The sequence below is a fragment of the Pseudopipra pipra genome, chromosome 15, assembly GCF_036250125.1.
Source record: "Pseudopipra pipra isolate bDixPip1 chromosome 15, bDixPip1.hap1, whole genome shotgun sequence".
NCBI lineage: Eukaryota > Metazoa > Chordata > Aves > Passeriformes > Pipridae > Pseudopipra > Pseudopipra pipra.
In genome coordinates this window covers 18,178,238-18,205,826 of record NC_087563.1, presented here as the reverse complement: position 1 = coordinate 18,205,826, position 27,589 = coordinate 18,178,238, and the positions used below count along the sequence as shown (strand labels likewise).

The following is a 27,589-nucleotide window of genomic DNA, read 5'->3' as shown; positions in this document are numbered from 1 at the left end:
AGCTGGTCACTGCTGACTGCAAGGATTCAAAGAATTAAAGTGCAGCTTCTGCTTGTGGACTCTTACCAAGAGCTCAAGGCAGAAGAGGTGCCTCCTACTTGCCTACAAATAAAGAGAGACAGGTAAGTCCCTGCCCTCGGGGCTTTGGAGGCAGAAAGGAACATTGTGAGAACTCCTGTCTGCAGGACTCGAGGCCATCAGGCCCTTTGCATTTTGGGACAGGCCAGCCCTTGGCTTTCCATTGTCACCCCAAGTGAGCAGCAGGCTCCCTCAGGCTGCCATGCCAAGGAAACCCACAGCTGGGCAGGTGAAGCTCAGCATCCACACACATCAACTCTCTGAGGCACTTCTGTACCATTTTCATGTTCACAATCACTGCCATGAACTCACTGAGCAAAGAGAATTCACTCATTCCTCTGGTTAGAGACAGGGCTTTGCTTTATTCTCAAACAAACTGTTAGACTTGGGGAAGACTGTGTCTTTGAGCAGCCAGAGTTAGGTTATCTTGTACAGAAAGAAGTAAAAGTTCCCTTGGAAGCTTGTGAATTTTGGGTAGACCAGGTGGGTGCTATGAACACGAGACACCCACCCATGCTGACCTTGCCAGAGAGGGAGGGCAGGCCCTATTCCATTGACAGAGCTGCAGCTGTTCCAGAGAATCTGCAGTGGATCTCCCTAACAGGACCTACACAAAGAACTCACAACTTTATTTTCCCTTTTAAAGCACAGAATACACCTAAATTAAACTGCCTGGTATTCATTTAAATTCTTTCAAATCATGGCGATTCCTAAGAAATTCCAGAAATATGTAGAAAGAGATGAAGTTTAAAAGTCTTACAGTTCTAGACTCTGGCTAAAATTGTGACAAAACTTCAACAGATTACAATGCAAAGGAACCATATGTTCAGACACCTTCACGTGAGCTCTGTCAATCCAGGCAGTGTATAATGTATCAGTCAGGCTGTCTGTAGTGTGTCCTCACTGGAGGTTCTAATGAACATACGAGCCCAGGGAGCTGACACTGCATTTCATGATCTCAGAGCACTGGTCAGTGTTCTTCCTGATCCTGTAGAACGTTTCCACGTACTCAGAACGGCCCAGAAGTTCAACAAAATCTTCATCGTGAGTTATCACCAGGAGCTGAAAGTTCCGCTGCTGGGAGCGGCTCTTTATGATCCTGCAAGGAGATATTATTGTGTGTTTATCTAAAGCAGGTGCTGCTTTTAGAGAACTTGTAAACACACAGCACAAAAATTCAGCTGTCCATAACCAGTGATATGAACCATCGACCAACCTAATGCTGATTAGCCGCTATTTTTACCCACATTAAAAAAAAAAAACCTCAAATTATTTAAGAAATACTTTTTCTTTTCCAGAGAGAGGGAATTTAAGGCTACTGCTTTGCATGAGTATTTGCAGATGCCAAGATGTGCCATCTTAAAATGTAATTCACTACTGCCAACTACTCTGACCACCTGAGAAATACCCATCTTTCAGTGTCACAAGGAGAGCTCACTCACTCCATGAGGGCATGTGCCAGAGACTCGATGTTTTCTCGGTCGAGGTTGGTTGTGGGCTCATCCAGGGCCAGGATACCACAGTTGAGACAGAATGTTTCTGCCAGAGCAAGGCGAATAATAAGAGAAGCAAGCACCTAATGGAAAGAAATAAAAAAAACAACAAAAAACCCTCACTCTCCAAAGTGTTTAAAGAGGTTCTACATGTGACGAACTATTTTTAATTCCATTGCAATCTGTGACTGAAGCTTACAGAACAATGTGCTGATAGTTCACAAAATGACAATAACTAATTAATTACTGAAAAACTACATCACAACTTCCAAGTTTGAATTGAAAGATGGACTCCACAAAGAAGTCAAGTACTCAAAATTCAGGAGATATTGGAAGTAAGGATTCTAATCTGAGGTAAGGAAGCTACAAACTGCCACCTGCATTACCTCCACTCTCTGTGCAAGCCCATCCTACTGCACAGGGAGGGTGGAAATTTGCCTGCATCACTAAGTTTGAGTTACTGAACTCCTGACTACTTACTAAAACTGAAGACAGCAGGGTTTGCCACCGTACATGTTAGTTTTGCATCAACATGCCTAATCATACCTGTAAGATCTCCTGAACTAGTGCAAATTACAGGTCACTCGATGGAAACTGTGCTGCCAAAAATATTTTCCAATTATCACGACTGCTGGCACCTCAGTTCATGATCAAAGAATTCTCAGAATATCGGCTCAGAAACTTGTTCAGGTTTCGCTCTCATTTACATAGGACTGCAACGCAACATCTAAACTGCTCCAGGAGACAACACACCAGGCAGGTGGAAACAACTCTGCAGCCCCAACGTGTGGGGGTGTGGCTGTGAGGAACTTCTGACCACAGGTCTGTCATGGCTGGTGACATCAGGCCTCTTGGCCAGTGTGTTGTTAAAGCACTGGGACAGAAGAATGGGCAGAGCACAGAGCTGTGAGCTGACAGCACAGAAGGAAAGGCAATACCTGGAAGGATGGCTTGGTGACATGAACTGAAAGGTTACAGTCAGCAGTAGGAGAGAAACAAAATGTGGAGGGAAAGAGGTCCTGTCAACTTAAGAGGTAGATGCAAAAAGAAGACCAAAGGCTCAGGAAAATAAAAAACATGGGAACAAATTGATTGACCTAAAGCTGTGGTAACCTCAGACTGGGAGGAGCTGAACTTGAGGAGAGAGGGAAGTCAAAGCCTTCACCCCTGAAAGGAACCAGTCTGGTGCCCAACTGAAACAATGCAGGGTTCAGATGTTCAGAATCACATATTGCAGAATAATACATTGACAGCAACACCCAGACAGTGGAGTTGTACACAACTATAAATCAGAGCTGGAGCCGCCTGTGCTTCGGTCCCTTCTGAACACGAGACTCCTCTGCATCCACCTGGGTCTGCTCTCAGAACCCCTGGGCACTAAACACAAAAAGCCATCACCTTCTGCCCAGCACTGCATCTCCCTCGCATGTCCAGGGCCGTGTCTCCCTTCACCATCACCACCCTGTAATTGTAGTTTCTTCTCTTATCAGCGGCTGAGACGTTCTCGTCGGCATCAGAACGAATTTCTATATATTCAATATCTGAAAATGGGAAGGAGACGGTTTTTACATTATCAAAAATCTTTAAAAATAACACAGGATTAAAGGGAGATGAGGTGTAATATGCAGTAACAATAAAAATTCAGTTCAGAACTCCCACTAACAGATACATCTTTGACATTAATTTTTCCGAAATGGAAAGAATGAACTCCTGCATTTCCTCTGCCTCAAGGAAACCTTACTTTTGGACGGGAAAAGTAATTCTATTTATCCTGCAGTTTACTGTGTACTCTATTTATCCTGCAATTTTAATGTGTAATAAAAAGATTACAGTGGTGAAGAACAGATGTAGCCTTTACAACGAAACCAACTATTTTCAGATGCCAGATTTTCCATCTTGAGAACAAACACTGTTCCATATGCAGTGCTTGATATCAAATGGATACACATGGGATAAACTAATAAAAAACATTACAAACCTTGCCCTCTGTAAATGCTTCGCCAAAGCTCACGAATTATTTTGTTGATTTCTTCCATCTTCATGCTATGAAATGTCATTATTGCTCTAAAGAACAGCAACAAAACCCACAAAATGTTAGCGATGCAACCATGGACTGCTATGGACTACAGGGGCTTTAGGGCAGGCAGCGGCTCCCTTTCCATTCCCTAAACACTTTTACTAAAAATAGAGGAAATACCAGTTGATTTTGAATGCAGAAGCATTTAAAGACTAACGACACACTATTGTGTAAATAATTTTATTGTCAGAAACAGCTCAGTCTCAAGAAGTAGGAAAGTAACGTAGATAAAGTTATTTCCACTTGTTCCACTTTACTTGACTTTTCAAGAGAATTTATGTGTGAGGTGTATTTTCAAACTGACACCAAGAAGATGAATCTCATGGTAAGCCTTCCAGAACAAGTGTTACTCTTCAGCACAGTCCCCCAACAGTGCCATCACCAATAGGAAAGGAGAACCTGAAGTCTCCCCAGAGCAGAGAATTTTTATCAAGAATGTAATTTTATAATTACCCAAACAGGCATTATGACTAGAACTGCCTTTCTCTTCAGCAGCAAGAGTAACACAGAATGTCATTAATAATTTTGAATTTAATTTCCCTGGTGAATATATCAGCATGATTTTAGTTCATTAACAGATAAAGTCCTAGATAGTGTTCAGGAAAGGACAGGATGCTGCATTTCTGACTTGTTTTTTAGAGAAAAACTACTCTAGAATAAAAAAAAAGCTTGCTCAATTTATGGCAAGCGAACATAGCACAAAAAGCATAGCAGAAATAAAATAATCCTTCTGAAATGCACTTTTACATATATTTTTCCCACCTCTGCTCTTCCACCTGCTCTGGGGATTGTTAAGTTAAAACCGAAGTGTTTTCAACAATTTACTAAATTAACCCCAAGAATGCATTCCTCATCAATATTTATCACAAGCTCTAAATATTAAGTCAATAAAGATCAGCTGATAGCACAGAACACCCACAGTGTTGGCTTTCCCAGCCCCATCCCCAGCTCTGGTCACTGGAGGTAGAATTTCGTCTCACCGATTTTTCAGACGATTACCCATAAGTGATGCTTATCTATTTTTCTTGAAATTACAAGCCTGTTTTCCTGTTTAGCCTTAAATAGAAACAATAGATGATTTGATAGCATACAAAAAGAGCCTAATTCTAAAAAGGAAATTCTTGGAGTGCATTTGCACTGCAGCTGAAAGGGAAGAATCACACACAGCTCGGTGCTATTCCACCATTACAGCTGAGCAAACAGGGGAGTTCAGGGAGCCACATGTTTTACTTTGTACATGGTCACAAATTTGGAGATGCCCTTTTTGGCCAGTCAGCCCAAGACTAGCAAATAAGCTTCCAGAGGAAACAGAAACAATCACAAAGTTTGTTACACTTTCCATCAAATGCCAGACGTGTTTCTTATGATCTTGCCTTCTTTGATATAAGCACAAAACCACCCACGCTGGAAAAGGGCAAAAAGCACCTCTATATTGTAATAATCAAAAACACAATAGTTTACCTCAGCAGATGATCATGGGAAACAAAAAATCTACCTGGCATATCTTATCCATGTTAAGATATGACCAGAAGGTGCTAAAAGACACTGCTATAGAAATGAAAGTAGAGAGACCCAGGTTAATAATGGATTTAAACATGGATTTCACCTTTCCTTATCTCTCTCCAACTGTTGCACTCCAAATATGAGTCCTAACATGTACAACCACACAAACAAGTCCTACAGAGAACTGGGAATGAAATTATAGCGATCATCAGACTTATCTATGACTGTATTAAAATCCAATTATTACCATCAATGTATTTACTATCTGTACATTATAGACATTAACTTACAGATATCCTACATCATACCAATCCTGTGCAGTTTCTAGTGTGGTTGCATTAATTTACTTTAAAAGTTGTACCTTGTTACGTTATCCTAATATTTAAATGCCAGAATTTATAAAGACAAATTGTTATATATCTCAAAGAATTGTATCCATTTACCATTTCTAGGTTATCCTGGAAGCCCAGAACTGAAAGCTGCTTTTGCATCAAGGTTATTGATAAAGACGAAAACATTTCAGAATGACCCTCACATGACAATACTTACTTATCAAGAGCCTTGTAGTAAAGGTCCAGATCTTTGTTCACCAGCTCTGTTGTTCTCATGACAATCATCATGTCCCTGTATTTGTCCTCTGCATCTTTGAACTGTGGCTCTCGAAGCTCCTTCCTGAACCGAACAATCTCTTCCTCAAACCCACGCTGGCGGCCAAGGGCGACGTGATGGTTCCTTTTCAGAGATTCTATTCTCTCCTCCAAATGCTTCTGTTCACTGTGAAACCATAATTGATACACAAGTCTTTTGTATTCAGGGTTACACGATTTTTTAATCAGGGTTCTCATTCATGCTAGACAGTAGCTCATTATATTGTATCTTTAAAGTCTGTAACAGTTTAAATTATAGCACTAATGCCACTGAAACAAAGACATTATTGAAATAAAAACATTTTAAAGTTTGTTAAGAACATATTCAAACCACTATTCTGAGTGGGAGAAGCAGGGTGTCAAGTTCAAATGCTAAAGTGCTATTAACAGAATTATAAAAAATAATTAATTTCATAGGTGGAATTTAACTAGGATACACCAAGCAAAATAAGAAAAATTATTGGGTAAGCTCTAGCAAGCTAAATAAATCTTTCACATGCAAGAACCAGCAGAGGGATAATTACTTTTCAAAAGTGTTTATTATCTGAGCAATTATTATTAAACTACTGAGGTAAACATAGAATTTGCTGCTGGGACCTAAGTGAGCAGACTGAAAATGAAAACTAAATATTCTTATCTAGAAGTATGAATTATTTAAATGTGGATTTAGCAGTGAACATCATGAAAAAGGATTAGGTTGGAACAGGTAGGAGCACATATTTCTATTTCTAGCCAGAAGCACTATGTAATTTCACTGAGTCATTTATGTTGTTGTCATGGGGACGTGAAGCAAATACAGGTGTGAAGGAAGTGGTCTACATGTCTGGGGAGAAAAGAGGACCAGGGCACATGAAAACACAGTGAGTACAACATTCAGATATTGCCTGAATTCTTCTGCAGAGCCATTCTGTTTTGAAGGTGCTTACTTTTTCATTTGGGGTACTTTCATTTCTCCCATCTCCTTCATAAGTTGTTTTATCTTGTCTTCAACTTTTTTTAGCTCCTCATTCCGGCTCCTCAAAGTCAGATTATCCTCCAGCCACCTTTCCTGTACCTGCCTCCCCAGAAAGCAAGGAGGTGTACAGTGTTTCAGTATATTGGTTCTCAATTACAATGTATGAGTTCTGTACAACTCTAAGCATTCTGCAAACATATAATAATTGACAACAACCAAAATTATCACAGTGAGCACTTATCTTGTGCTAGAAAAGGAGCACCATGGAAATCAGCAGTATTATTTCAGCTTTCAAACTGGAGTAACATAGTATTTACTTTCACAGGTGAACACAACTGATTCTGTGTGTGAATATTAATCAATGTTTCAAATGGGATAAGTAGTTTAGGATGAGATTTAACCAAGCCCCCTATCTCACTTCTACAAGTTAGACAGTAAGTGGAGGGGTAGAATGGGTAAGACATATTTCCTATGAAGAACATAAGCAGTGTTTGAAATATATACACAGGAATTTAAAGTACGTGATAAAATCTGGAGTAACTAGCAACTTTTGGTATTTTACTTAAAAAGGCACGTTTTCTCCACACAAAGATACTCCTGAAAATGCTGGTTACTATCCCAACAGACTTAACCCTTTTGGAAATACCCTAAGATGACAGTTAAATGTTTTTTGAATTTGCATACACATATCTCAAGATTTTTTTCAGCCTAATGCATGGATAGAAGCTATTTTGCCTAACAGCTTGTTAAATAAATTAGAAGGAATTAAAATTTTGCACCACTACAGACCTAGGCAGATTTAAACCAAAACTAGGAATTATTTCAACCACAAAAGCAATACATCCACCTTTTGAGTGTCAATATCTTGTCGAGTCACTTCCATCTCTTTACTTATCTTTTCCTTCTGTTTCTCACAGGCAGCCAAATGAGAATTTACTTCATCAAGTTCAGACTCCTTTTGCTAAAGAAATAAAATGGTATATGATTTAAGCACAGAAGTACTTTCCATGCAAACTTTTTATTGTCTGGTTTTTAGATTACCTTTTTATAGTCTTCTTTTCCTTGTTGAATATAGTTTTCAATTTCTTTCATGTACTTGTTTATATCTTTAACTTTCTCATTGATGCCATTTATCTGCAGAGAAAAGATTTCAAATGAAATGTGGTCTGAAGTCCACGAGCAGATGTGCCCTGCATCAAAGATGAGACACTGGATAACTCTACTGCCAAAGTACAATCACTTATCATAACTCTCTTTAATTATCTAATAAAGCCTTCAGCTTTTGAGATCCAAATGCTCCTTATAACCATGAAAATGTCTCTCAAAACAAATGGTGCTTACACAAGAGAGCTCCTTCACCTGGGAAAAGCAACTGTGACCCTTGGCAAGGACAGGTGATGGCCACCTTTGCCATTCCTCTTAGGTCTATCAGGAAGGGCTTTTCAACCCATGGGCAATAAATATTGCCAAATGTCCCAAGAAACTGTTTGTCAAGACTGCCAAAGGTTAATTACAATTGAGTTCATGTCCTGTCTGACTTATGTTCCTTTTCTTCCCTAAAAGCTCCACCAATCTCAAGCATCTGCTGAAGTTACTGCCCTTTCCTGAAAATAAACTCTTTACCACAGTTTCCATACATGCCCGAAAAACAGTATCTAATCCTATCTCCCAGCTATGCCAAGAGCAAACAAACCTTCTCTTGTGTTTCTTTATTACTTGTAGTCCTTTTATTCACTAGATCCTCCTTCTCCTGCTGCAGTTTTTCTAAAGTTGCATCCAAAGGAAATACTTGTTCTTTTGCTTCCTGAAAAGCAGTTGGAAAAAGTCCTTTTTATTTTCACATTCTGTTAAAAATCAGTAATTTTTCAACTGGTAAAAACAGCAACGTGGTTACTTTTCTTTTTTGGGTGTATTAAAAAAAACAACAAACAAACATGTTAATAAAGTTCTGGATATTGCCCAAGATACACAAAAGCAGCACAGGACAAACACCTAAAAACACATCTCACTGGCCAGGATTAGAGACAATGTTAACACACCAAGATTATTATTTTTTACTTCAAGGATGACACGGCCAAGGGTTAAATAACAAAGGGTATTTCTCACCTTGATCTCCCTGCCCAAGGACTGCACCTCAGTGCTGAGCTCCACGCTCTGCTCCTCCAGCTGCTGCCGGCGCTGCATGCTGCTCACAATCTGCAGCCTCTCTGCCCTCAGCTCGTTCACTGTGCTCTTCAGCTGCTGAATCTGACTCTGCTGGTCCTGCTTGAGCTTCTGATTCAACTCAATTTTACCAGTAACTGCAGACGAAAACAGTGAAATGGTCAATCTGTTCTTAAAACCATTACTGTCTTCCTTTTACTCTAAATCAGGCTGGTACGACTGGACTCAGCGCTGGGGAGGCCACCCCTGGAGTGCTGTGTCCATTCTGGGTCCTCAGTTCAGGAAGGACATTGAGGTCCTGGAGCAGGTCCAGAGAAGAGCAACGAGGCTGGGGAAGGGACTGGAGCACAAGTGCTGTGAGGAGAGGCTGAGGAAGCTGGGGGGGCTCAGCCTGGGGAAGAGGAGGCTCAGGGGAGACCTCCTCACTCTCTGCAACTCCCTGACAGGAGGGGGGAGCCGGGGGGGGTTGGTCTCTTTTCCCAGGTAATGATCAGCAAGACAAGAGGGCTCGGTCTAAAGCTGTGCCAGGGGAGGGTTAGGTTGGACATTAGGAAGAATTTCTTTCCAGAGAGGGTGCTCAGCCATTGGAATGGGCTGCCCAGGGAAGTGGTGGATTCTCCATCCCTGGAGGTGTTTAAGGACAGACTGGATGTGGCATCAGTGCCGTGGGCTGGGAACCACGGCGGGGTTGGATCAAGGGTTGGACTGGATGATCTCGGAGGTCCCTTCCAACCCAGCTGATTCTGGGATTCTGTGATGACTCTATGACTCCAAAAACCCGTAACAACAAACTAGGGGAATACAGTTACTTCAGAATGTAAAATAAGTTAACTCAAATGTTAATGGCAGGAAGTTTGGAACATTATTTCCAGTATAAAAATTAAATACCAGTTTTGTAAGGCCTACCTGTATCCCACAAGTGTTTTTTCTCCTGTTTTTCTTGGCTTACTTGCAGAACAGTTCTACTTAAATCTACCCCCAGCAGTTTAGCCTCCTGCTGAGCAATTTTCCGTTCCATATCCCTAATATCAGTCTGAAAGTATAAGGGAAAATACTATTACTATTGTACTAGTGTTCAACAATGTATTTTTTAATCTTTGGCACTAAGAATAAGCTCAGGCACCTTCAAATTCCCCCCCTCCTCTGGAGCAATGTCACATCATTAGCAGTTGGGTTGTGTCAGCCACAGGCTGCTAGAAACTGGAATTCCTAACTGGGGAGGAAATCAGTCAGTGTGGATGGATGGGCTTTTGGCATTCTCAGCCCCTCTCAGGACAGGTAAATGTACAGCTTGTCCCTGGGACAATGGAACTGCTGGAGCCTCGGGAGCTGCTGCCATCTCCCACCTGGGAAATGCTCTCTGTCCTTTGCCTGGCCCCACATCCTCTGTCTCATTGTTCCAAGATGATTCTCAGGCAAGCAAAGATTTTGTGTTGGTATTAAGGTGTGAAGACTGTTCAAAACAGTCTTCTGTGCCAGAATAACAAAAAGTGTAGGATTCCTCTTTCCCTTTACCATATATTCAGAGGGCACAGAACCATGGGAATGGAAGCACATGTGAGGTGCTGAGAATACACTGAACTATAACAACTATGAGGACTGAGAAACACTTTGGTGTACTTGTGGTCCTGCTCATGTTCTGCATTATATCTTTTCTTCCAGTTACTAGCACAGAATTGAATCAGAACTCAAGGTACTCTGTGGTCCTTGAAAGAAAAAATCATTATGTAAAACATGAATTTTATTAGTACCAAGATCATCTGTGTTATACTGTCTTTTAAAGTATTTTAAAATAAAGACCTTAAAGTTATGTCATATTACTGAATAACTACACATTTAAATCCTAGCAAGTGAATATAATTTTATATATTAAAAAAAATGACCAAAGCATACCTGGTACCTTTCCATCAGTGTTATATCCTGTAAACACACTTTGGCACCTCCCTCCTCAGACAAAGCTGTCTGCAGGAATGATTCCTGTTCTTCTATCTCACCCTTCAGGCCTGTTAAATCTCTGTTTGCATTCAGGATCTTGTTCCTCAGGTCTGGAATTTCCTTTTCTTCAAGTTCAACTACAGTTTGCCTTAAATAAGATATAAATCCCTAAAATTTCTTTTGTCAAAACCAGCAGCATAAATTGAAGACATTCAAGATCATAAAATCTGTGATATGATTTAATAGTGGAAGATTAAATTTAACCAAAATAGTAACCCCTTAACCTTGCCCACATTCAACTAAGCTTTTGTTACATACCCAGCTAAGGTAATAATCCCTCATTTTAGACAGGTGAGATGAAACAAAACAAGCAAAATCTCTTTTGGTTTTTAACTTAATTACAGCAAGTGCCCATGAGAAGGTATAATCCACTGTACTAGAGTGCCCTCTTGTGAAGGAAAGCTCTACCCTCATATATTCTCAAATGCTCTCAAAATATCTCAACAAAATAAATTAACTAGATAAATTAACAATGAGATGAATTAACTAGTCCTAAAATAAAGCCTCCTTGATAGTTTTAATAATCAGAAAACAAGCATTTGCAAGAAAACAGCTTGCAACAATCTGGTTTGCTTAGTACCCCACCTCAGTGGTTTAAGGCTCATCATTTCATCCCGTTTTTTCTCCTTCCTTTTAAGCTCAGTCTCTGTTGACTTCAGCTTGTCTGGGGCCAGGCGCAGCTTGGACTGCAGGTCACTGATGACATCCTGCAGTTCAGCTTCAGTCTGAAAAACTCGCTGGCACACTGGGCAGCAAGACTGGCTCTCCTCTGTCAGTTGTGTAATGAACTGGGAATAGACTGCAGTGGCTCCAGCAAGCACAGCTGGCAGAAAAGCAAACAGAAGACTCATGTTGAATAAACAGTTCATAAGCAGAGCTAAATCAGTGCTTTAGGGAGAAAAAGCAGAGCTATGCATGAATTTACCTCGCTGTTTGGAACTTTTTTCAATTTCATCTTGAAGTTTGTTCAGATCACTGTCAAAATCTTGACTTCCACAAACATCAAAAAGTTTTGCTTCATGCTGGGACAACTGTGCTTCTTTTTTTTTTAGCTCATTACTGGCGTAAGTTTTGTCATTTTCTACCAATGCCAGTCGCTTGCTGAAACATCAGTGAAGAAACTCTTTTATTTCCCAAAACCAAAGATTTAAACTGTTTAAGCAAAACCAAAACCATAGGAAGTTAATCTAAAATTGGTATTCCAGAGCTGTTCACCACTTCTTCAATGATTTTTCAGCCAATCTATAGCAGTGACTATGCTATAGATCAAAGTGTTTCATTTTAAATCCCTTTAGTTTTCTATCTGATGAGAAACTCCTTTCTAACAAATAAAACCCTACAAAACTTTACAGAATAGCATTATCTACTGCTGCTTGTGAGATATCACTGAACCTCTCAAGGTTGTTATCACTCTTTGACACACTACAAACATTGTGATTTTAACAACTAGCACAAACTGTGTCAGCTCTACATTACAGGAACACTGTAGGATGCTTTCCCTGATTTTGCAATACCTAAATAAACAATAACGAATTTAGGTTAAAACTATGTTGAGCACATTAAACTTTCCAACATTTAAAACCACAAATACTTATGGAGACATAAACAATTAAATTAATACCTACTTAAGGTTAGCAAGTGTATCCCTTGTCTGATTAATCTTTTTATTTTTACCATGAAGCCAGTCTTCAAGTTGTTTTTTATTTGGGAAGTATCCCAACAGGGACGTTAGTTCCTCAGAATGTCTTGATTTTACTTTTCTAATCTGCTCTTCTTTCTCTGCCTGGGGAAATGAAGCATTTTAAATTAAAGTTTTCATATCTTCAAGTTTATAATAGTCAATGCATTAATTAAGGTAATGGCTTCTATGAGGGCTTTACATCTGATTGGTGATAGACATCTGAAAAATACACAAATCTTAGAGTGACTGTATCAATTTTATGTCCCTCTCTTATGAGATAATGATTGAAAAATTACTTTGTCTTTCTTCAGCATCTCCATTTGGGTAATTGTGGTGGTGTGTAGATTCAACTGCTCCATCTCTTGATCCAACCTCCTGAGAGCTTTGTCCAGGCTTATTTTCTCACTTTGCAGAGTCTGTACCTCCCGTTCCAGCGTTTCTACATTGCTGTTCCTCTCAGCCTTCTCCAGGTCATGTTCCTACACAAAAAATAAATGGCCAGAAAACACAAATAATGACACAAATCAATGAAGTTCTAACTAAAGGAAAGAGAAGAAAGCTCTTCAGCTCATCAGCTGCTACAGGACAGGCACAAGATTTGTAAAGAATCCATGTAAAAGGCCCAAGGCTGTGATGCTGGCATGGGGCAAGCAGTGCTGCCCCAAGTCACTCATGCTTTTGCCAGAAGTCATAACCACATGACATAGCTCCAGGAAGCTCCCTCATATTTAGTTTGATTTTCTCTATTTTAGCATTTACTGTATATTAAATTTGGAGTTACCCCAGTGAGGAGGCTAGAAAAAACACTGTCAAGCACTGAATTCATATACTGCTAACACACATAAAATATTTGGCTACAAAGGCATAATCAGCTGTTCAGCTGGAACATAAAATGCTTGTAACTTTACAATATTTCATCAGCTAAAACACTTATAACCAAATAGTCCATCTCACAGACAAGTTATCTTGACAACTGTAGGTAGTGTGGCACTTCAATTCAACGTTTCTGGCCTACTGATTTAAGGGTGACTAATCTCCTATCACCAGCTGTGGCTATTACTCTATTTACAACTCACCAAGCAGCAGCAGCATATTCTATGTGTGCACTGACCAAAACCAAAGTAGTGAACAGGCCCTGCCCCAAAGAATGCACTATCTAAAAAGACAAAGCACAGTGGGTATTAAAAGGCAAAACTGCAGCTGACAGAGTAAAGATCAAGGGGGGGTTAAGTTTTTTAGTTTTTATCAATTTTTTTAATGATACAGCCCAAAGTTTTTACTTCAAACTTCTATAATTCTTTCAGTTACACATTAACTTACCGCCTTGCCAATCTCCTCATCCAGCTCACTAATTCTGTCTGAAAACCCCTCCAACTGCTGCAATTCACATTTGACTTTCTTCAGCTCATCATGTTTCTTATTTTGAATGTCTGACTTCAGGTCAATGGTTCTTTCTAATCCAGTTTTCCTGTCTCTCATGTCGTCTATCTGTTTTTGTTTCATTGCTTCTTTTCGTGCAAAGTCTCTCTGAAAGAAGTCAGTGACAATATACTTATTGTTTTTTTCACAGGAAAATATTTAAAATACTTTTCCCCACTAGTTTGCAAATAGTCACCACTGTAACACAAGACACTGAAATACTGAGAAAACTAGAACTTGCCCAAAGTTTTCTGCTGCAATGTTTTTGACAGGAAAATGCAGATGCATCATACCACTAGTGTTCCATAAGAGGAATTCCATTTTTAACATGACTTCAACGAAAAGCTGCTTATTTTTAAACCAGCTGCCCACTGTAATTCTTCCTCAGGCTTTTGAGCTTGTCAGTGATCCACCTGCATGAGGGCTGCTAGAAAAACCTATGTGACAAACTGCCTGTCCAACAGCCTTGATGACCACTTCTAGTTCCAAAACTAATCTCCATGGAAAGATTCAGGCAACCCACAAGCAAGGATTCCAGAAAAAAATGGCTTCAGTTCCCCCCCAACACTTCCTCCCAGCACCTTAAAGACACTTCTGGACCAATAACACACTAATGGGCAATGCTAACTGCACTACTAAAATAACCAAGTTCTTACCATCAAATGATTTGCAGCTTCTGTGTCTCTCTCCTGTCTCTCCTTCACCAACCTGTGAAAACCAGTGATGTGCCTTTCACTGAAAGGGGCTCGCTCAAAACCATCCAGCTCCAGCTGTGCTGCCAAGGACTGAATTAAGGAATCCCTGGTCCTGATGTGCTCCTGGTGACGATCTGCCTGCAGCTGCAGACGACCTCCACAGAGAGAGAGAGTGACAGGAATGTTCAAAACCCCAAGATACATTCAGGATTCAAAGTCAGTTGCAATTATTAAAGCTTTTGAAATGGAAGTATTTTTAAACAAAACAAAAAGCTACAGAGTAAAAACAAGCTGCAGCTAGAGATTGTTGTTTCAGGTAACTAAATTTTTATTAATGTAATAAATCAATAACTTAAAAGCAAGCCTCTTAAAACACTAAAAATATTACTCTGATAAAAAACCAAACCCCAAACTTATTTTATATAAGTATATATTCTGTGCCTCAACTACTGCAGCTCTGCTGAAGTTCCCATAATCCATCAAAAAGAGAATACACAATGTATGAAAGAACACTACCTGACTGACCCCCATTCCCCACGTGAACAGAGAATGCTGGGCTTTCAGCTTCCATGTTTTTCTCAGTTCTAAGACAAGATGTACCACATGTTGCAATTAGAGCTCAGAACAAGTGCACATCAGAAACTCTGGGAGCAGAACACCCAGACCTGGCCCCTGCAAGGTGCCCACACCCCACTGTGCAGCTGAGCCCAAACTGATGCACATTGTAGGAGTTCTGTCCAGTTCAGATCCCTTCAGTTAGTATCAGTAGTTCCACTTCAGATCTGAGTTACATTAAAAAATAAAGATAAGGTTATAGATGAAATCTAAAATACCTCGTTCAACAAGCAGCTCTGATTTCTCACTGTTGAACCTCTGGCATTCTTTAGTGGCTCTGTCCAAGTCACGTTTATAGTCCAACAATCTCTTCTCCTTCTCCTTCACTATTCTCTGGTGATTCTGGTACCTATCCCTTAGTTGTTCATCTGTTCCTTGGAAAACCTGTACACCAAATACAAAAAGCTAACTTTATTCTGTATTAATTCAATTTATAAGTCAATTATTGATGTTTTTAAACTGTACAGTTTTTATAACAGAATTCAAGAAATAAAAGACAAACACCCCCCATGCAGAATTTCTATACTAACACATGTAAGGGGAAAATTTGCTACAAGCAAAAACTGGAAAACATATTTTTCTTAGGCTGATAAAACAAATTAATCTCAATTTTTGTCACACAGGAAACCTTTTCCATCTTCTGTTGCAAATCTTGATTATCTTTCTCCATTTGCTGCCTCCTGCTCTCGAGGGCCTTCACATCGTTGTCCAGCCTCATTACTTTCGTGAGATTCTGTTCAACTGCTGCCAGAGAACTCTGCAAAAGAAAGAATGCTGGAAGTAAAATATCTCACCAGCTTATGAATCCCATAATCAATTATTTTAAGTGTAAAACCCTCAGCATTATAAAATACTTGTAAAAAATAGGGAGAGCTAAGTTTCAGTTTAGTGTTCATTTTAGTTTCAGATACCAGCTAAATTTCAGAGGTTTAAAATCAAGCAACAAAAAAATCAATGCTGCTACAAGAATTCTATGTTCCTAAATCTCCAGTGACTGTTTACAGGTTAGAGCAGCATCTGTCAGGCGAGCTGAGGTGTGCTTAATTCTGCTTCAGGGCAAAGGATTAGACATAAAAGTGTAAGACTTTTGACTGTTTTGTATTAAAGTATTAACACAATCATCATGCAAGTTACCTTCAGAGGTTCAAGCTGGCTCTCAATTGTTTTTACATTCTCCTTAGAAGCAGCCAGTTGAGCCTCTCTGTTGCTAAGATGATCCTGGATTTCCTGGGCTTTCTCTTTATTTTGTTTTAGATATTTCAGTTCTGTCTGACACTCTTTTACCTTCAAGCTCTGTTTCAGCCGTACCTGACGCAGAGCTTCGAGTGCTTTAATATACCTTTAAAAAAAAAAGACAAAAAATTTCAGATCTTTTGGCAATATAGCAATGCTGCTGTGTGAAACAATGCCCTAGACATTTTCATCAACACCTACGTTATTAGAGAAGACATTTTCTTACTTAGCTTTTATTTAATTACAGTAAAGAGAAAAACCTTGTTGCGGAAAAGATCTCATCAAATTTTTGTTTGAGGGCCTTTCCTTCACTTAAGGGCCAGTTGGACTCTTCTTGGTGGCAGAAAATGACGTTGTTGAGCACGGATTTGGAAACCCCGAGGGCACTGATCATCTCCCGATCTATCTCTGCACACTTGGAACTCAGGCTGCCGATCTTCTCGCCGTTCCTGCCCGAGCACAGGGAAAGAAAATCCCCAAAGAGGTTACCAGCAAGTTCTTTGAACAGTAAACTGCATTTTTAACAGTATAATCTCGTTGTAATGCAATGATTCGAAAACTTAACAAGGAACAATTTTTAAGCCCATAATTACCATGTTCGACAGGTGCTTTTAACACTGTCAATATTTGTAGTCTGACTGTCACACGTTTTAAAACTCAGTGGAACCACCAGAGGGAGCAAAAACGCTCTGGAGTAAAGGAAATACAATTAAACAGTGGAGATGGGAGTTAAACACAGGCCAAAAATGATCTGAAACTGAAAACGTTCTTATGGAAGTAAAGCCTACATACTCCACATAATGTTAATTTTAAACTGTATCATACAATCAGAGAACCATGGAATAGTTTGGGTTGGAAGGAACCTCAAAGTTCATCTTGTTCCAAACCTCTGCCGTGGTCAGGGATGCCACTATCCCAGGTTGCTCCAAGCCCTGTCCAACCTGGCCTTGGACACTTCCAGGGATGGGGCAGCCACAGCTTCTCTGGGCAACCTGTGCCAGGGCCTCCCCATTATCATTACTAAGACAATTTTCACATAAATTCAAGCTGACGGATTCCTTAACGTAGAGGCTGTCCAATGTAGGATTTTTCAATCACCTACCAGATAAATTGGTGAAACTCCACACCTTTAATCTAAAAGCTCTGGCAGCTTTTAGGAATAGGTTATGGAGTTTTCTCTAATCTTATGCTAAAGATATCCCAAAACCAAACAGATCTTCATGCCAAAGCAAGAAAAAAACACTTGACAACTTACTTTGTTCTAGTAATGACAGATTCCAGCGTTCTAAATTCCGGAGTCTTGCCCTTCTGGGTGCAGATCATGGAGCGCTGGACGGCCACGACCTCTCCGTTCACATCCCGGAACCGCAGCCGGATCTGGGCTCTCACATCTGTTTCATTGGCAATCTCAGCAGAAGCAAAAAGAAAACCCAGTTACGGAAAATTCTCCTCAAGGTCCAAATGAATATGTGCCTCCCCAGCTGTGGGGAATGTTCTCTTCTCCCCCAGCTCTCTGCTTTTCCTGAAACAATACAGTCAGCCCAAGTCTGCCAACACCCTGAGCATCCCTGTTTCACTCACAACCCCGAGTGCAGGGAAGTATTTTATTTAGGAGTAAATACACGTCAAATTTAGTCACTACAACTCTTACCTTTGGATCGTGAACAAATGTTTTTCCTTTGGTTCCAGGAGGAAAGTCTCCAGTGCATATATATTTAAGACATTCAATGATAGTCTAAGAAAACAGAAATGAATACATACTTATAATGGCAATTTAGAGTAACCAAGATGGACTACAGATAAAAGCACACTAACAGCCCAAATATTTACAAATGAGTAAAATATGCGAGGAGAGAGAAATAAGAAACAACATCTTATTTTTTTGAGTATCATGAAAACATGTTACTTTGAAATCTGTTTTAATCAGGATATGGATCAATTTTCTAGAAAAAATCTGTAAATTCCAGGCAAGAAAGCAGATCTCTAATAATGCTAAACAACAGTGCAGTGGACAGCACAACTTCTGCAATATTATTAATACCTTTCAGTAGAGATCATTATTCAAATGTTGAGGCCTTTCAGACCTTTTACAGCTCAAGCCCAAACATATAGCAAGTCTTACCGTTTTTCCTGCACCATTTGGTCCCACCAAAATAGTTAATGGATTAAAGAAAGTGATAATTTGTTTGTCTTTATCCTCCACCCCAAAACTCCTCACTCCGAGGATACTCATTTTCTCAATCTTGGACATTTTTCCTGAACTTCTTCTCTTCCAAAGTCAGAGGTGTAAATGTCAGAAATCCTGTAAAACAGAGCTTTGTGAAAAATCCAGTGGGCAGAAATCACAGTAGATCACTGAAAGCTGACTAAATACCTATACAAGCACAACATATGATGAATATACTTAAAAACACAGTTAAGGCTCCTCAGTTACTGTTCGAGGTAAAAAACATATGAAGGTAAAACCCTTATTTGTTTTAAACTCAAAAATTAATCAACTCCAAGTTAAGTGGAGTATAAATCAATGCAGTTAAGAGAGTATATGTCATTAAATCAAATACAATGGCCCAAAATAACCCTTTATCCACATCACAAACCCCATGCACATGCTTTTAGAATACCCCAAACACAAGAGGCCCCAATATTTTTCTCTATGATAACCCACTGTTGTACTGCAACACCCAACACCATTCACCACTGCCTGTTTCCCACAGGTACATCCAGCATCACTTTGTCCTGATTCCTGCTGGGAAGGGGAAGACACTGGAGCCTTCCCAGGTCATGGAGTGGGAGCTGCCCCTGTCGGGAGGAGGCAACTCCGACCCTAAGGCCCAGCAAACACAACGGTGCCAGTATGGCTGTGTATTCCAGGGGTGTTCCAGGGGTGTATGGCTGTGTATTCCTGGCATGTACAGCTGTGTATTGCACCCCTGTTCCAGCGGTGTGTACGGATGTGTATTCCACCCCTGTTCCAGGAGTGTGTATGGCTGTGTATTCCATCCCTGTTCCAGGGGTGTATGGCTGTGTATTCCATCCCTGTTCCAGGGGTGTATGGCTGTGTATTCCATCCCTGTTCCAGGGGTGTATGGCTGTGTATTCCAGGAGTGTTCCAGGGGTGTATGGCTGTGTATTCCAGGGGTGTATGGCTGTGTATTTCAGGGGTGTTCCAGGGGTGTACAGCTGTATATTCCAGGGGTGTATGGCTGTGTATTCCAGGGGTGTTCCAGGGGTGTACGGCTCTGTATTCCACCCCTGTTCCAGGGGTGTGTACGGCTCTGTATTCCACCCCTGTTCCAGGGGTGTGTACGGCTCTGTATTCCACCCCTGTTCCAGGGGTCCATGCTCAGCGCGCTGCCCTCAGGGCTCCCCCCGTCCGCCTCCCTGGGGCTCGGCCCTCCCGGGTCGGCTCGGGGGGTGCCCGGCGGGGTTCGGCCCCAGAACGGGCATTTCCTGCCGGGGCAGAGGTGGCAGCGGGGCTTTCCCGCCCGGAGCTCCGCGCTACGCCGGGGGCGGGCGTTTTCCAGGGGGAGGCCATGAAGCGGCTCTTCCCCTGCCCCTTCCCCTGCCCGTGCCCCTCTCCCTGCCCGCCCGAGCCCGGCCCCCCCGCGCCCGGTCCCCCCGGCCGTGCCCCGGTCCCTCCTGCTCCCCCCGGTCCCCCCGGTCCCCCCGGTCCCCCGGTACCTCCCGCCGCCGCCGCCGCGCTCCCGGCCCGGCAGCCCCCGCGCCCGCCCCGCCCCGCCATGGCGGCCCCGCCCCCGCCGCCTGAGGGCCCGCGGCTGCGGAGCGGCTGGAAACGCGTGGGTTGAGATAAGAACGGTTTAATAATTGAGAACAAAGTCAAATACACTAACAATGGTAAATAACAATAATAATGGTAATAAAAAGGGAAAGAAAGAACCCAAAGAACCCAATGCGCAATACAACTGCTCACCACCGATGCCAAACCCCCTTCCCAAACCCCGCTGGCCCCCCCTTTCCAGGTATTTCCCCGGTTTATGTGCCGGGCATGGAGTTCCAGGGGGTGGAATGCACCTTTGGCCGGCTCGGGGCACCGGTCCCGGCTCTGCTCCCTCCCGGTTTCCCTTCGGTCCCTCCTCGCTGCCAGAGCATGACACACACACACAAAGCGTCCTTGACTTGGGATAAACACGGCTTACTAAACACCCAAAACATCAGTCTCTAATGCACATTATTCTCATTATGAATCCAAAACACGGCACTGTGCCAGGTACTGAGCAGCGATGACCTCTGCCAGCCAGGGCGGGCGGGTTTGGGGTGCAGGAGGGTCCCAGGTGAGGGGGAGGACAGGGGATCGCTCCTTTGCCTGCTCAGGTTCTCCCCTGGGCCAACAGACCTCCTCACCCCCTCGTACCAGGCTTTGTCCTCTTCCTCTTTGCTCATAGCTACTATTAATCTTCCAGTTAGAAAAAAGCCCGAGCCAGAGGACTGCCCCTTCCTCCCCCTTCTCTGGAGCTTTCTCATCCTGCTCCTGAGGACCACAATTTCCCGACAGGACCAAATGTAGGGCCAAAATGCAGATGCCATGAACACTCTTACCTCGACCCGGCAGCCCCCGGCCAGGTGGGAGCCGTCTCAGGTTCACTGTACAAGCTGACAGTCTTGGGAATCTAATTTGTTTAGATTTTCAGCCTACTCCAAAACTGATTAATAACTATACCAGCATATTTTAGTGCTTGCTGTATTTCCTCTGTGAAGGGAAACAACACCGCTAGTCTTGTGTCAGATCAAGTTCATGGTTAGGTAACAGAGGCAAACTTTGGAAAACAGCCCTTTGTGCTCAATCTCAGCATCATCTGTAATTAAACTGAGTAACAGAGATGATAGGTGAAGTAAGTCTGGACCTTATCAAAAGCTGGCAGCCAGCAGGTGGTTTTGCAGCCAACAGTTCAGGCTTTCACTCTGCAATTGTGCTCTGGTGATAATCCGGCTTTTTATGAGTGTGGAAAAGGTTCACAAGGCATAAGCTCTGGCCACTTCAGATTTTGAGACAAGAAATTAGGGTCCATATTGACACAACAGACTGTAAAGATATTGCCAGAGATAAAACCCACACCCATCTTTCAGAAGCAAATACAGCTCCTCTGAAGAGATGACACCAGATTATACTCCATTTTTTTTGTTGCCTCCTGCCCTGTAGCTGCCTCAGTATGACTCAGTCGTTCAGCAGCACGATGCCAAAAGGCTCTGTTGTCCCTGCTTTCTCCGGTGCAACACTTTTCCGCATTGCTTTTAGATGAAGCTCAGACGAGTCCTGACTCTGCAGCCAGTCTGACCTCCGGAATATTCTCCAAAAGTTGTTGATTAGCAGACAGCTGTTGGCGGTGTTTCTGTTAAGTTTCCTGTTTCACCATTTCCCCACCAATATGAAGTCTATTCTCTAAAGAGTGTGTGTTTATGCTACTGTGGGATGGTTTAATGGGAATGATTCCTTCACTTGTGATCGGTCTCCTCTGACCAGCACAGTTATCAGCCTTTCAGAGTCTATAAATCCATGAGTGCAAGCGTGTGAACATGAAGGGCTGAGGAGCAGAAGGGACTACCTCAGTCTCTGTTTCCTGCAATGCATATTATCATGTCATCCCTTCTAGAAATCTGTCAATCTGGTTGGAACATTCAGTAGAAGAACAAACAGTGGTTACAAACTTTTATATTTCCATTCTAAACTAAGAGCAGTCAAATGCTGACTTCTATGAAGGAATGTAAGTATATGTTGTATTATTTCCCACATGCTCTTCTGGGAGCCAAACATTTTCATCTGGGGACCTCTTATGTTTCTTTGGATGTGCCCTGACAACAGGATGCTCCATAAGCCTAGTGTTAAAAGCTTTATCAGGAGCTTTATCAGTAAGGATCAAAAGATCCTTTCAAGAGGGCTTTTTAAACCTGTAGTTACACTTTTCTTGAGGAGTTTTAGGACAAGAATTAAAAAAAAAAAAAATTAAAAATTTAGTTAAACAGTGTTTTCAACAAAAACAGATCTGCTCATAAAATGATGTATTGAGAAATTAATAATTTGATGTGCAAAATCTTCATTTCTATGACTCTCAAGCAGGTAGCTGTGGAAAACCAGATGACTCTTCTCACACCATTGAATAATTAGTCCAATTCTGCTGGAAAATTGTAACCTTTTAATGACTGACTGTTACCCTCTCACAAGCCCTTGCCTAGCATCTGAAAGTAGATTTCAGCCACTTATAAGCACTTCACTGTTTTCCAGTGGACAGAGATTTTCCACTTACGTTGAAGGACAAGGTTTTCCCTTGGTGCCAGAACAGCTAATTTCTGCCATCAATACCTGCCATGCTCTCACTGTTGGGCTGCTGCTCATGACACCCATGCCTTTCCCAGCCATGTACTGTACTGAATTTCACAGAACAGTGAGGGTGAGGAAGGAAGGCTAAAGAATTCAAATTGTTTAAGTGGTGTTATGCTCTGTGTACATCTAAGAAATTGCTATTATTTTTTACTCAGCCTAGAACTACAGTTCATGTTAGAAAATCCCACTGAAGAAAGGATGGCATATTACTGAGTGGGATGTAAAAACTACTTAGCTTTTCAGATCTCCATCTCTCTGATTATGTGATGCAAAAGAAAGAATAGAACCACATAAAGATCTGTGTTATACAAGGAATGCTCCTCTTTCCTGCGATGAGTTTTTGATATCGTGTAAGAAAATGACATCTCTTATCCACAAAGGTATTTTCCCCTTACTTGATGTCAGAAGGAAGGAAACCCCCAACCTGTCCCCACTGAGGCATCCCACAATGCCTATGATAATTCACACTATGGTCTTGTGCCTTTTCCTATATGAGACAACTTTCCCTTTCATTTAATATTCAAGGTGTACATGAGTATATATAGGCAGTGCATAGTGCATAAATCAAACACAGCCTTCCTGGAAGCCAAAATGCTGTTGCTCTATATCCTCTTAGTGAGTTGCTGCTTACCTGGCTCCATGGGAGATGCAGTAAGAGAATTTCAAGAAAACCTCAAGAATCTAACGAACGAGGAGGTGGGTCACTATCTCTTTTTCTTCATTTTCTGCAGTTCTTTTAATGGAAATATAAAGTGAAGCCCACGCTGGTTTCAGCTCTAGTTTGCGCGTCCTGTGTCTTGTTTGTTAAAGATGAGATGCTCAAGGCACTGCGTGTCAAACTCTCCTCAGAAGCTGGTGCTGTAATTGTTTCCCCAAAGGAAGTTCAGAAATAGAAAACTTGATGAAGATGATATGTACTTAGAGATGTTTAACAATGTGGCAGTCACTTAGAGGAGAAATACCTTCTAACAGTATATTCTTTTTTAAAATTTTAGACCTGGATTCAAGTACCCAGGGGGAAATTTCAGGTAAGACTTTTAAACTTCTTTATTACTGCTGTTGTTAATTATTTGAAGAATGATGATGCTTTGTAACAGATCTTGAGGGAAAGTGTGAGAAGCTAAAAAAGACCGAATCTCACTAAAAGGGAATATATTTACTAACTGCATGTATATAGGCAGAGAACTTCCTTGTATGCAAAAGGAATAACCAATTCTGTGACCATGGTCTCTGAGACTTGGTTATACCCCCGCTGAAGGCAATCTCAGGAGCTCTTGCAGAGAGTTTACTACTGAGGATGTTCTCAATGTTGCTGCTTGAGGTGCAGACCCTGAGCATCACCTTAAGAATTCTAAGGCATCGCTGTCTTTTAGAACCAAAGGTGGAGAATATGGTTATTATTTGAAGCATTAAAATGTTCTTATCTCTTGGCAAGATTATTATCTCAAGGTGACCTGAATGCTATAAAGCATCACGGAGTTTGTGCCTGAAGGAAGCAATACACTGGCACGAGTTATTGCCCACAGCCCTGTTGATCCGTGGTTTCAGTCTGTGGGCTGCAGGTTTCTCAGGCTCTGTGAACTGAAAAGAGGTTCACGAAAAATAAATAACAACAGGCAGTCTGTTAGTGGGAGGTCTTGTCTGCAGAGAAAAAATGTTTAGAGTTTGAGACTTTAAAGAAGGTGGAGAGCAGCACTTTATAGACAGAAGAGTACAGTGGTTCTGTCCTTCTGTGTGGAGATGGACCTGGGAGAGGCAACCGGCAGAACTAACCTCCTCAGGCTACCCAAGGTGGTTTTGATAAAACTGCAACCCCAATGGATTTTGATCTGCTTTTACAACTCTTTTCCTTATTTTTCCTTTATAACAAATTTTTTAATGTTATATGCTTTTTTCCTTTCCTGCTCTAGATTTTTTATCAAACCCCAGAAAACACAGCAAAGTAACTCTTTCTCTGATTGCACAAAAGTAGAGTAGACAATAGGTAATTTCTGTTTCTGCTGTACATGCAGATAGTTATTGAATTTATTGAAAGATAAAAGTTAACTCGTTTGGTAGAATATAATTTTGCTGGTTTGTTTTTTTTTTAGTGCAACCGTGTTCCCTGTCAACTTAAAAGAACCATAAAAGGGCTGAAAGTTAAGAATGAGCAAATGAGAAAATCCATTTCTGTGTTGGAGAAAAACATGAATCACATAATATCAGCTGTAATTAAAGGACATACAGTAAGTTTCTCATCAATTATTTATAGTCAGAGCATCATGGAATGGTTTGGGTTGGAAGGGACCTTAAATCTCATCAAGTTCTAACGCCCCTGCCCAGGGACACTCCAGGTAAAAAAGTGAAATTACTGTAAATGGACCACTCATTTGTTTTCAAAACATGAAATTAAGCAACTCAGCATTCTGGTCAACTAAAGTCAACATTTTGATGCCATCTCTGTACACTCCTAATTTTGCACTGCTGAACATTGCAGCTGCTGCTCAGCAAAGGTTTTACAGAAAATACCTGAAATTCATAGGGTCTTGATGGAAGTTAGAGTTTTCTAAAAAGTGCATCACCTGCAGACAAATCCTGGAACTTGTCATTAGCCAGGAGATTAATAAGGAAAGGCCCTAAGCCACATCTCAGTAAGTGAAGTCAGCCAGGAGGAAGTATTCCCAATACTCAAGTGTCTTCTCTCTGTACATTCATGCAAATCTATCTTTCCTTCTGATGACACACCCTCTTGAACCACCACAGACAGCATCTCAGCAACATGCTCTTCTTGTTTTCTCCCTTATTTTCACTGTTACCTGTTGTTATCATCATTATTCCAGGAACCTGAGGAGAAACATTCCTGTCTGACGAGAGAGATGCTCCAGCAGAGAGCCCTGGAGCACTTTAAGAAGTACTTCCAAAAGCTGCATGAGGACTGCACATAGTCCTCCTGAGAGCTGCTGGCACTGCAGGTGCTCAGACACCTCTTACCCAACACTAGAGCTGGTTCTGGTGGAACAGAGCACCATGAAGAGACAGCACAACATTAACATGAATGTCTCATATGTGTGTTATCAGATATTTATGTCTTATTGCTGGTATTACCATATTTAATTAATTTATAGAGAGTTTTTATATTTGTACAGAGTCCTAATGTGCAAGATGATCATGAATAAAAGAACTTAAAATCATTAATTCTATTGTGGTGTTTGTGCACTGTAATATTTAGAGGATAAGTCAAGGCAATGTGAGTGAAATTTAAAAAATAGAGATTAAGAGGCAGATCCATTGATGTGCTCTCCTACAAGCACTTACAAAATTGTCAAATATTTATTTTCTGAAGGCAGGAGAAAAAAAGGAGAGAAGGCTATCTTTCAAATATGTGCATAATTAAGTTTGGAAACCATGTGTTTACCTGAAATTCCACAACTTAATTGCAGTGCAGCATACATGCATGATACACATTCTTTATTTATTTAATATATTTACTGTGAGAGCAGTGGTATTTATTTTAATACCCATGGTATCTTCCAATTATGTGGCAAAGAGTGAGAAATTAGTGTTTGTTGACCCAATGACAGGCCAAAACAAAACCTTAGGCAGGTCTCTGGGTTATTGCCATAGAAATATAGTTGTGATAATTATCAAAGAGAAACAATGGTGGTAGCAAAGGATGTCTAATTTAGGCTGGATTTGGGTTTTTTCTGCACAGGATTGCCTAAACTGTATTTTTCATGAAGTGAAGAATATATGTACAAGTTACTTTTCCTAAATAAAAATACTACTTTTTTTTAAAATCTGAAGTGTCAGAGGAAAACGACAGTTTTGCTAATGTATGGAAGCATACATTGAATTCCAAAGGAAATGCAGTGGATTCACTGAGCTGGCTTTGGGGGCATGAAGTAATTTGAGGACCTGCCCAGCTAGACATTGTGTAAGTTTTAAAGCAAAGTACTTGGCACAGATATATTTTTGGGAAGTCATAGACCCTTACTAATGAAATAAACAACAGGATTAAGTAATTGAGCTAATTATGGCCAAGGAACCATCAGATTGTAACAGATGGACAAAATCTTACAAGAAGTGGAAGGGTGCACAGCAAAGAGATTCCCGTCTGGGTGACTGAGAAAAGCCAGGGTTAATCCAGGCACTGGTATCAGCAGTGTGACAGTGGCCAATCCAGCCAGGCTTCAAACCAAGACATCTCAAACAACTCCAGTGGTGAAGAGGAAACGGGGAAGACACTGGCCCACAAGCCAAGCCCAGGCCATTAGTCACAGCTGGAGGTTTAGCAAGAGGAGACAAGAGTGAAACAATGGATTTTGAAAGAGCAAACATGAGAAGGGACCTCTCTAAACAGATGTGCCCTTCTGACACAGCTCCCAGGGAACCAACCATGCATCCTGGGACACGCAGGAAGCCGGAATCCTGCCCCACGCAGAAGGTATTAAGTACTTGAATGTTGGCTTTCAAAAGTAACTGTAAACGATGCACAGCTGCTAAAATTGAGACAAGGCTGGGAAGCATCACTTTTTTCTATTATTTTATGTTGCACTTCAGCTTTCTGCATAAAATGGAAAAGTAGCAGCAAAGTCAGCATTTTACCACAGTTTGCAGAAACTCTATAATCTTAAGACAAACCCCTTTCAACCAACCATTGCTGAGTGACTGTAATATTATCACAGGTCATGCTAAGAACTCATCTTTCCTTCCAAACCG

The 27,589-nt window shown here is 41.2% G+C and overlaps 1 protein-coding gene and 1 long non-coding RNA gene across 2 annotated transcripts; one reads left to right on the top strand and one right to left on the bottom strand.

The window, feature by feature from the left end:
* Nucleotides 1-415: 415 nt before the first annotated feature.
* On the bottom strand, nt 416-20,257 carry RAD50 (RAD50 double strand break repair protein). Its single transcript, XM_064672269.1, has 26 exons — nt 20,236-20,257; nt 18,677-18,856; nt 18,206-18,289; nt 17,810-17,961; nt 16,815-17,003; nt 16,456-16,660; nt 15,950-16,078; nt 15,540-15,705; nt 14,668-14,861; nt 13,913-14,119; nt 12,889-13,071; nt 12,537-12,694; nt 11,837-12,012; nt 11,497-11,734; nt 10,810-10,999; nt 9,823-9,949; nt 8,860-9,053; nt 8,447-8,557; nt 7,795-7,887; nt 7,601-7,714; nt 6,725-6,852; nt 5,701-5,925; nt 3,550-3,635; nt 2,970-3,112; nt 1,521-1,654; nt 416-1,177 (listed from the first exon to the last, which is right to left on the bottom strand). The coding sequence occupies exons 2-26, from the start codon at nt 18,803-18,805 to the stop codon at nt 991-993; spliced, it is 3,942 nt and encodes a 1,313-aa protein (XP_064528339.1). The 5' UTR covers nt 18,806-18,856; nt 20,236-20,257; the 3' UTR covers nt 416-990.
* A 1,193-nt stretch (nt 20,258-21,450) lies between these two features.
* Nucleotides 21,451-26,065, top strand: LOC135422775 (uncharacterized). Its single transcript, XR_010434586.1, has 4 exons — nt 21,451-23,587; nt 23,887-23,919; nt 24,982-25,116; nt 25,711-26,065. It is a non-coding gene; the product is annotated as an uncharacterized LOC135422775 (long non-coding RNA).
* Nucleotides 26,066-27,589: the final 1,524 nt, after the last annotated feature.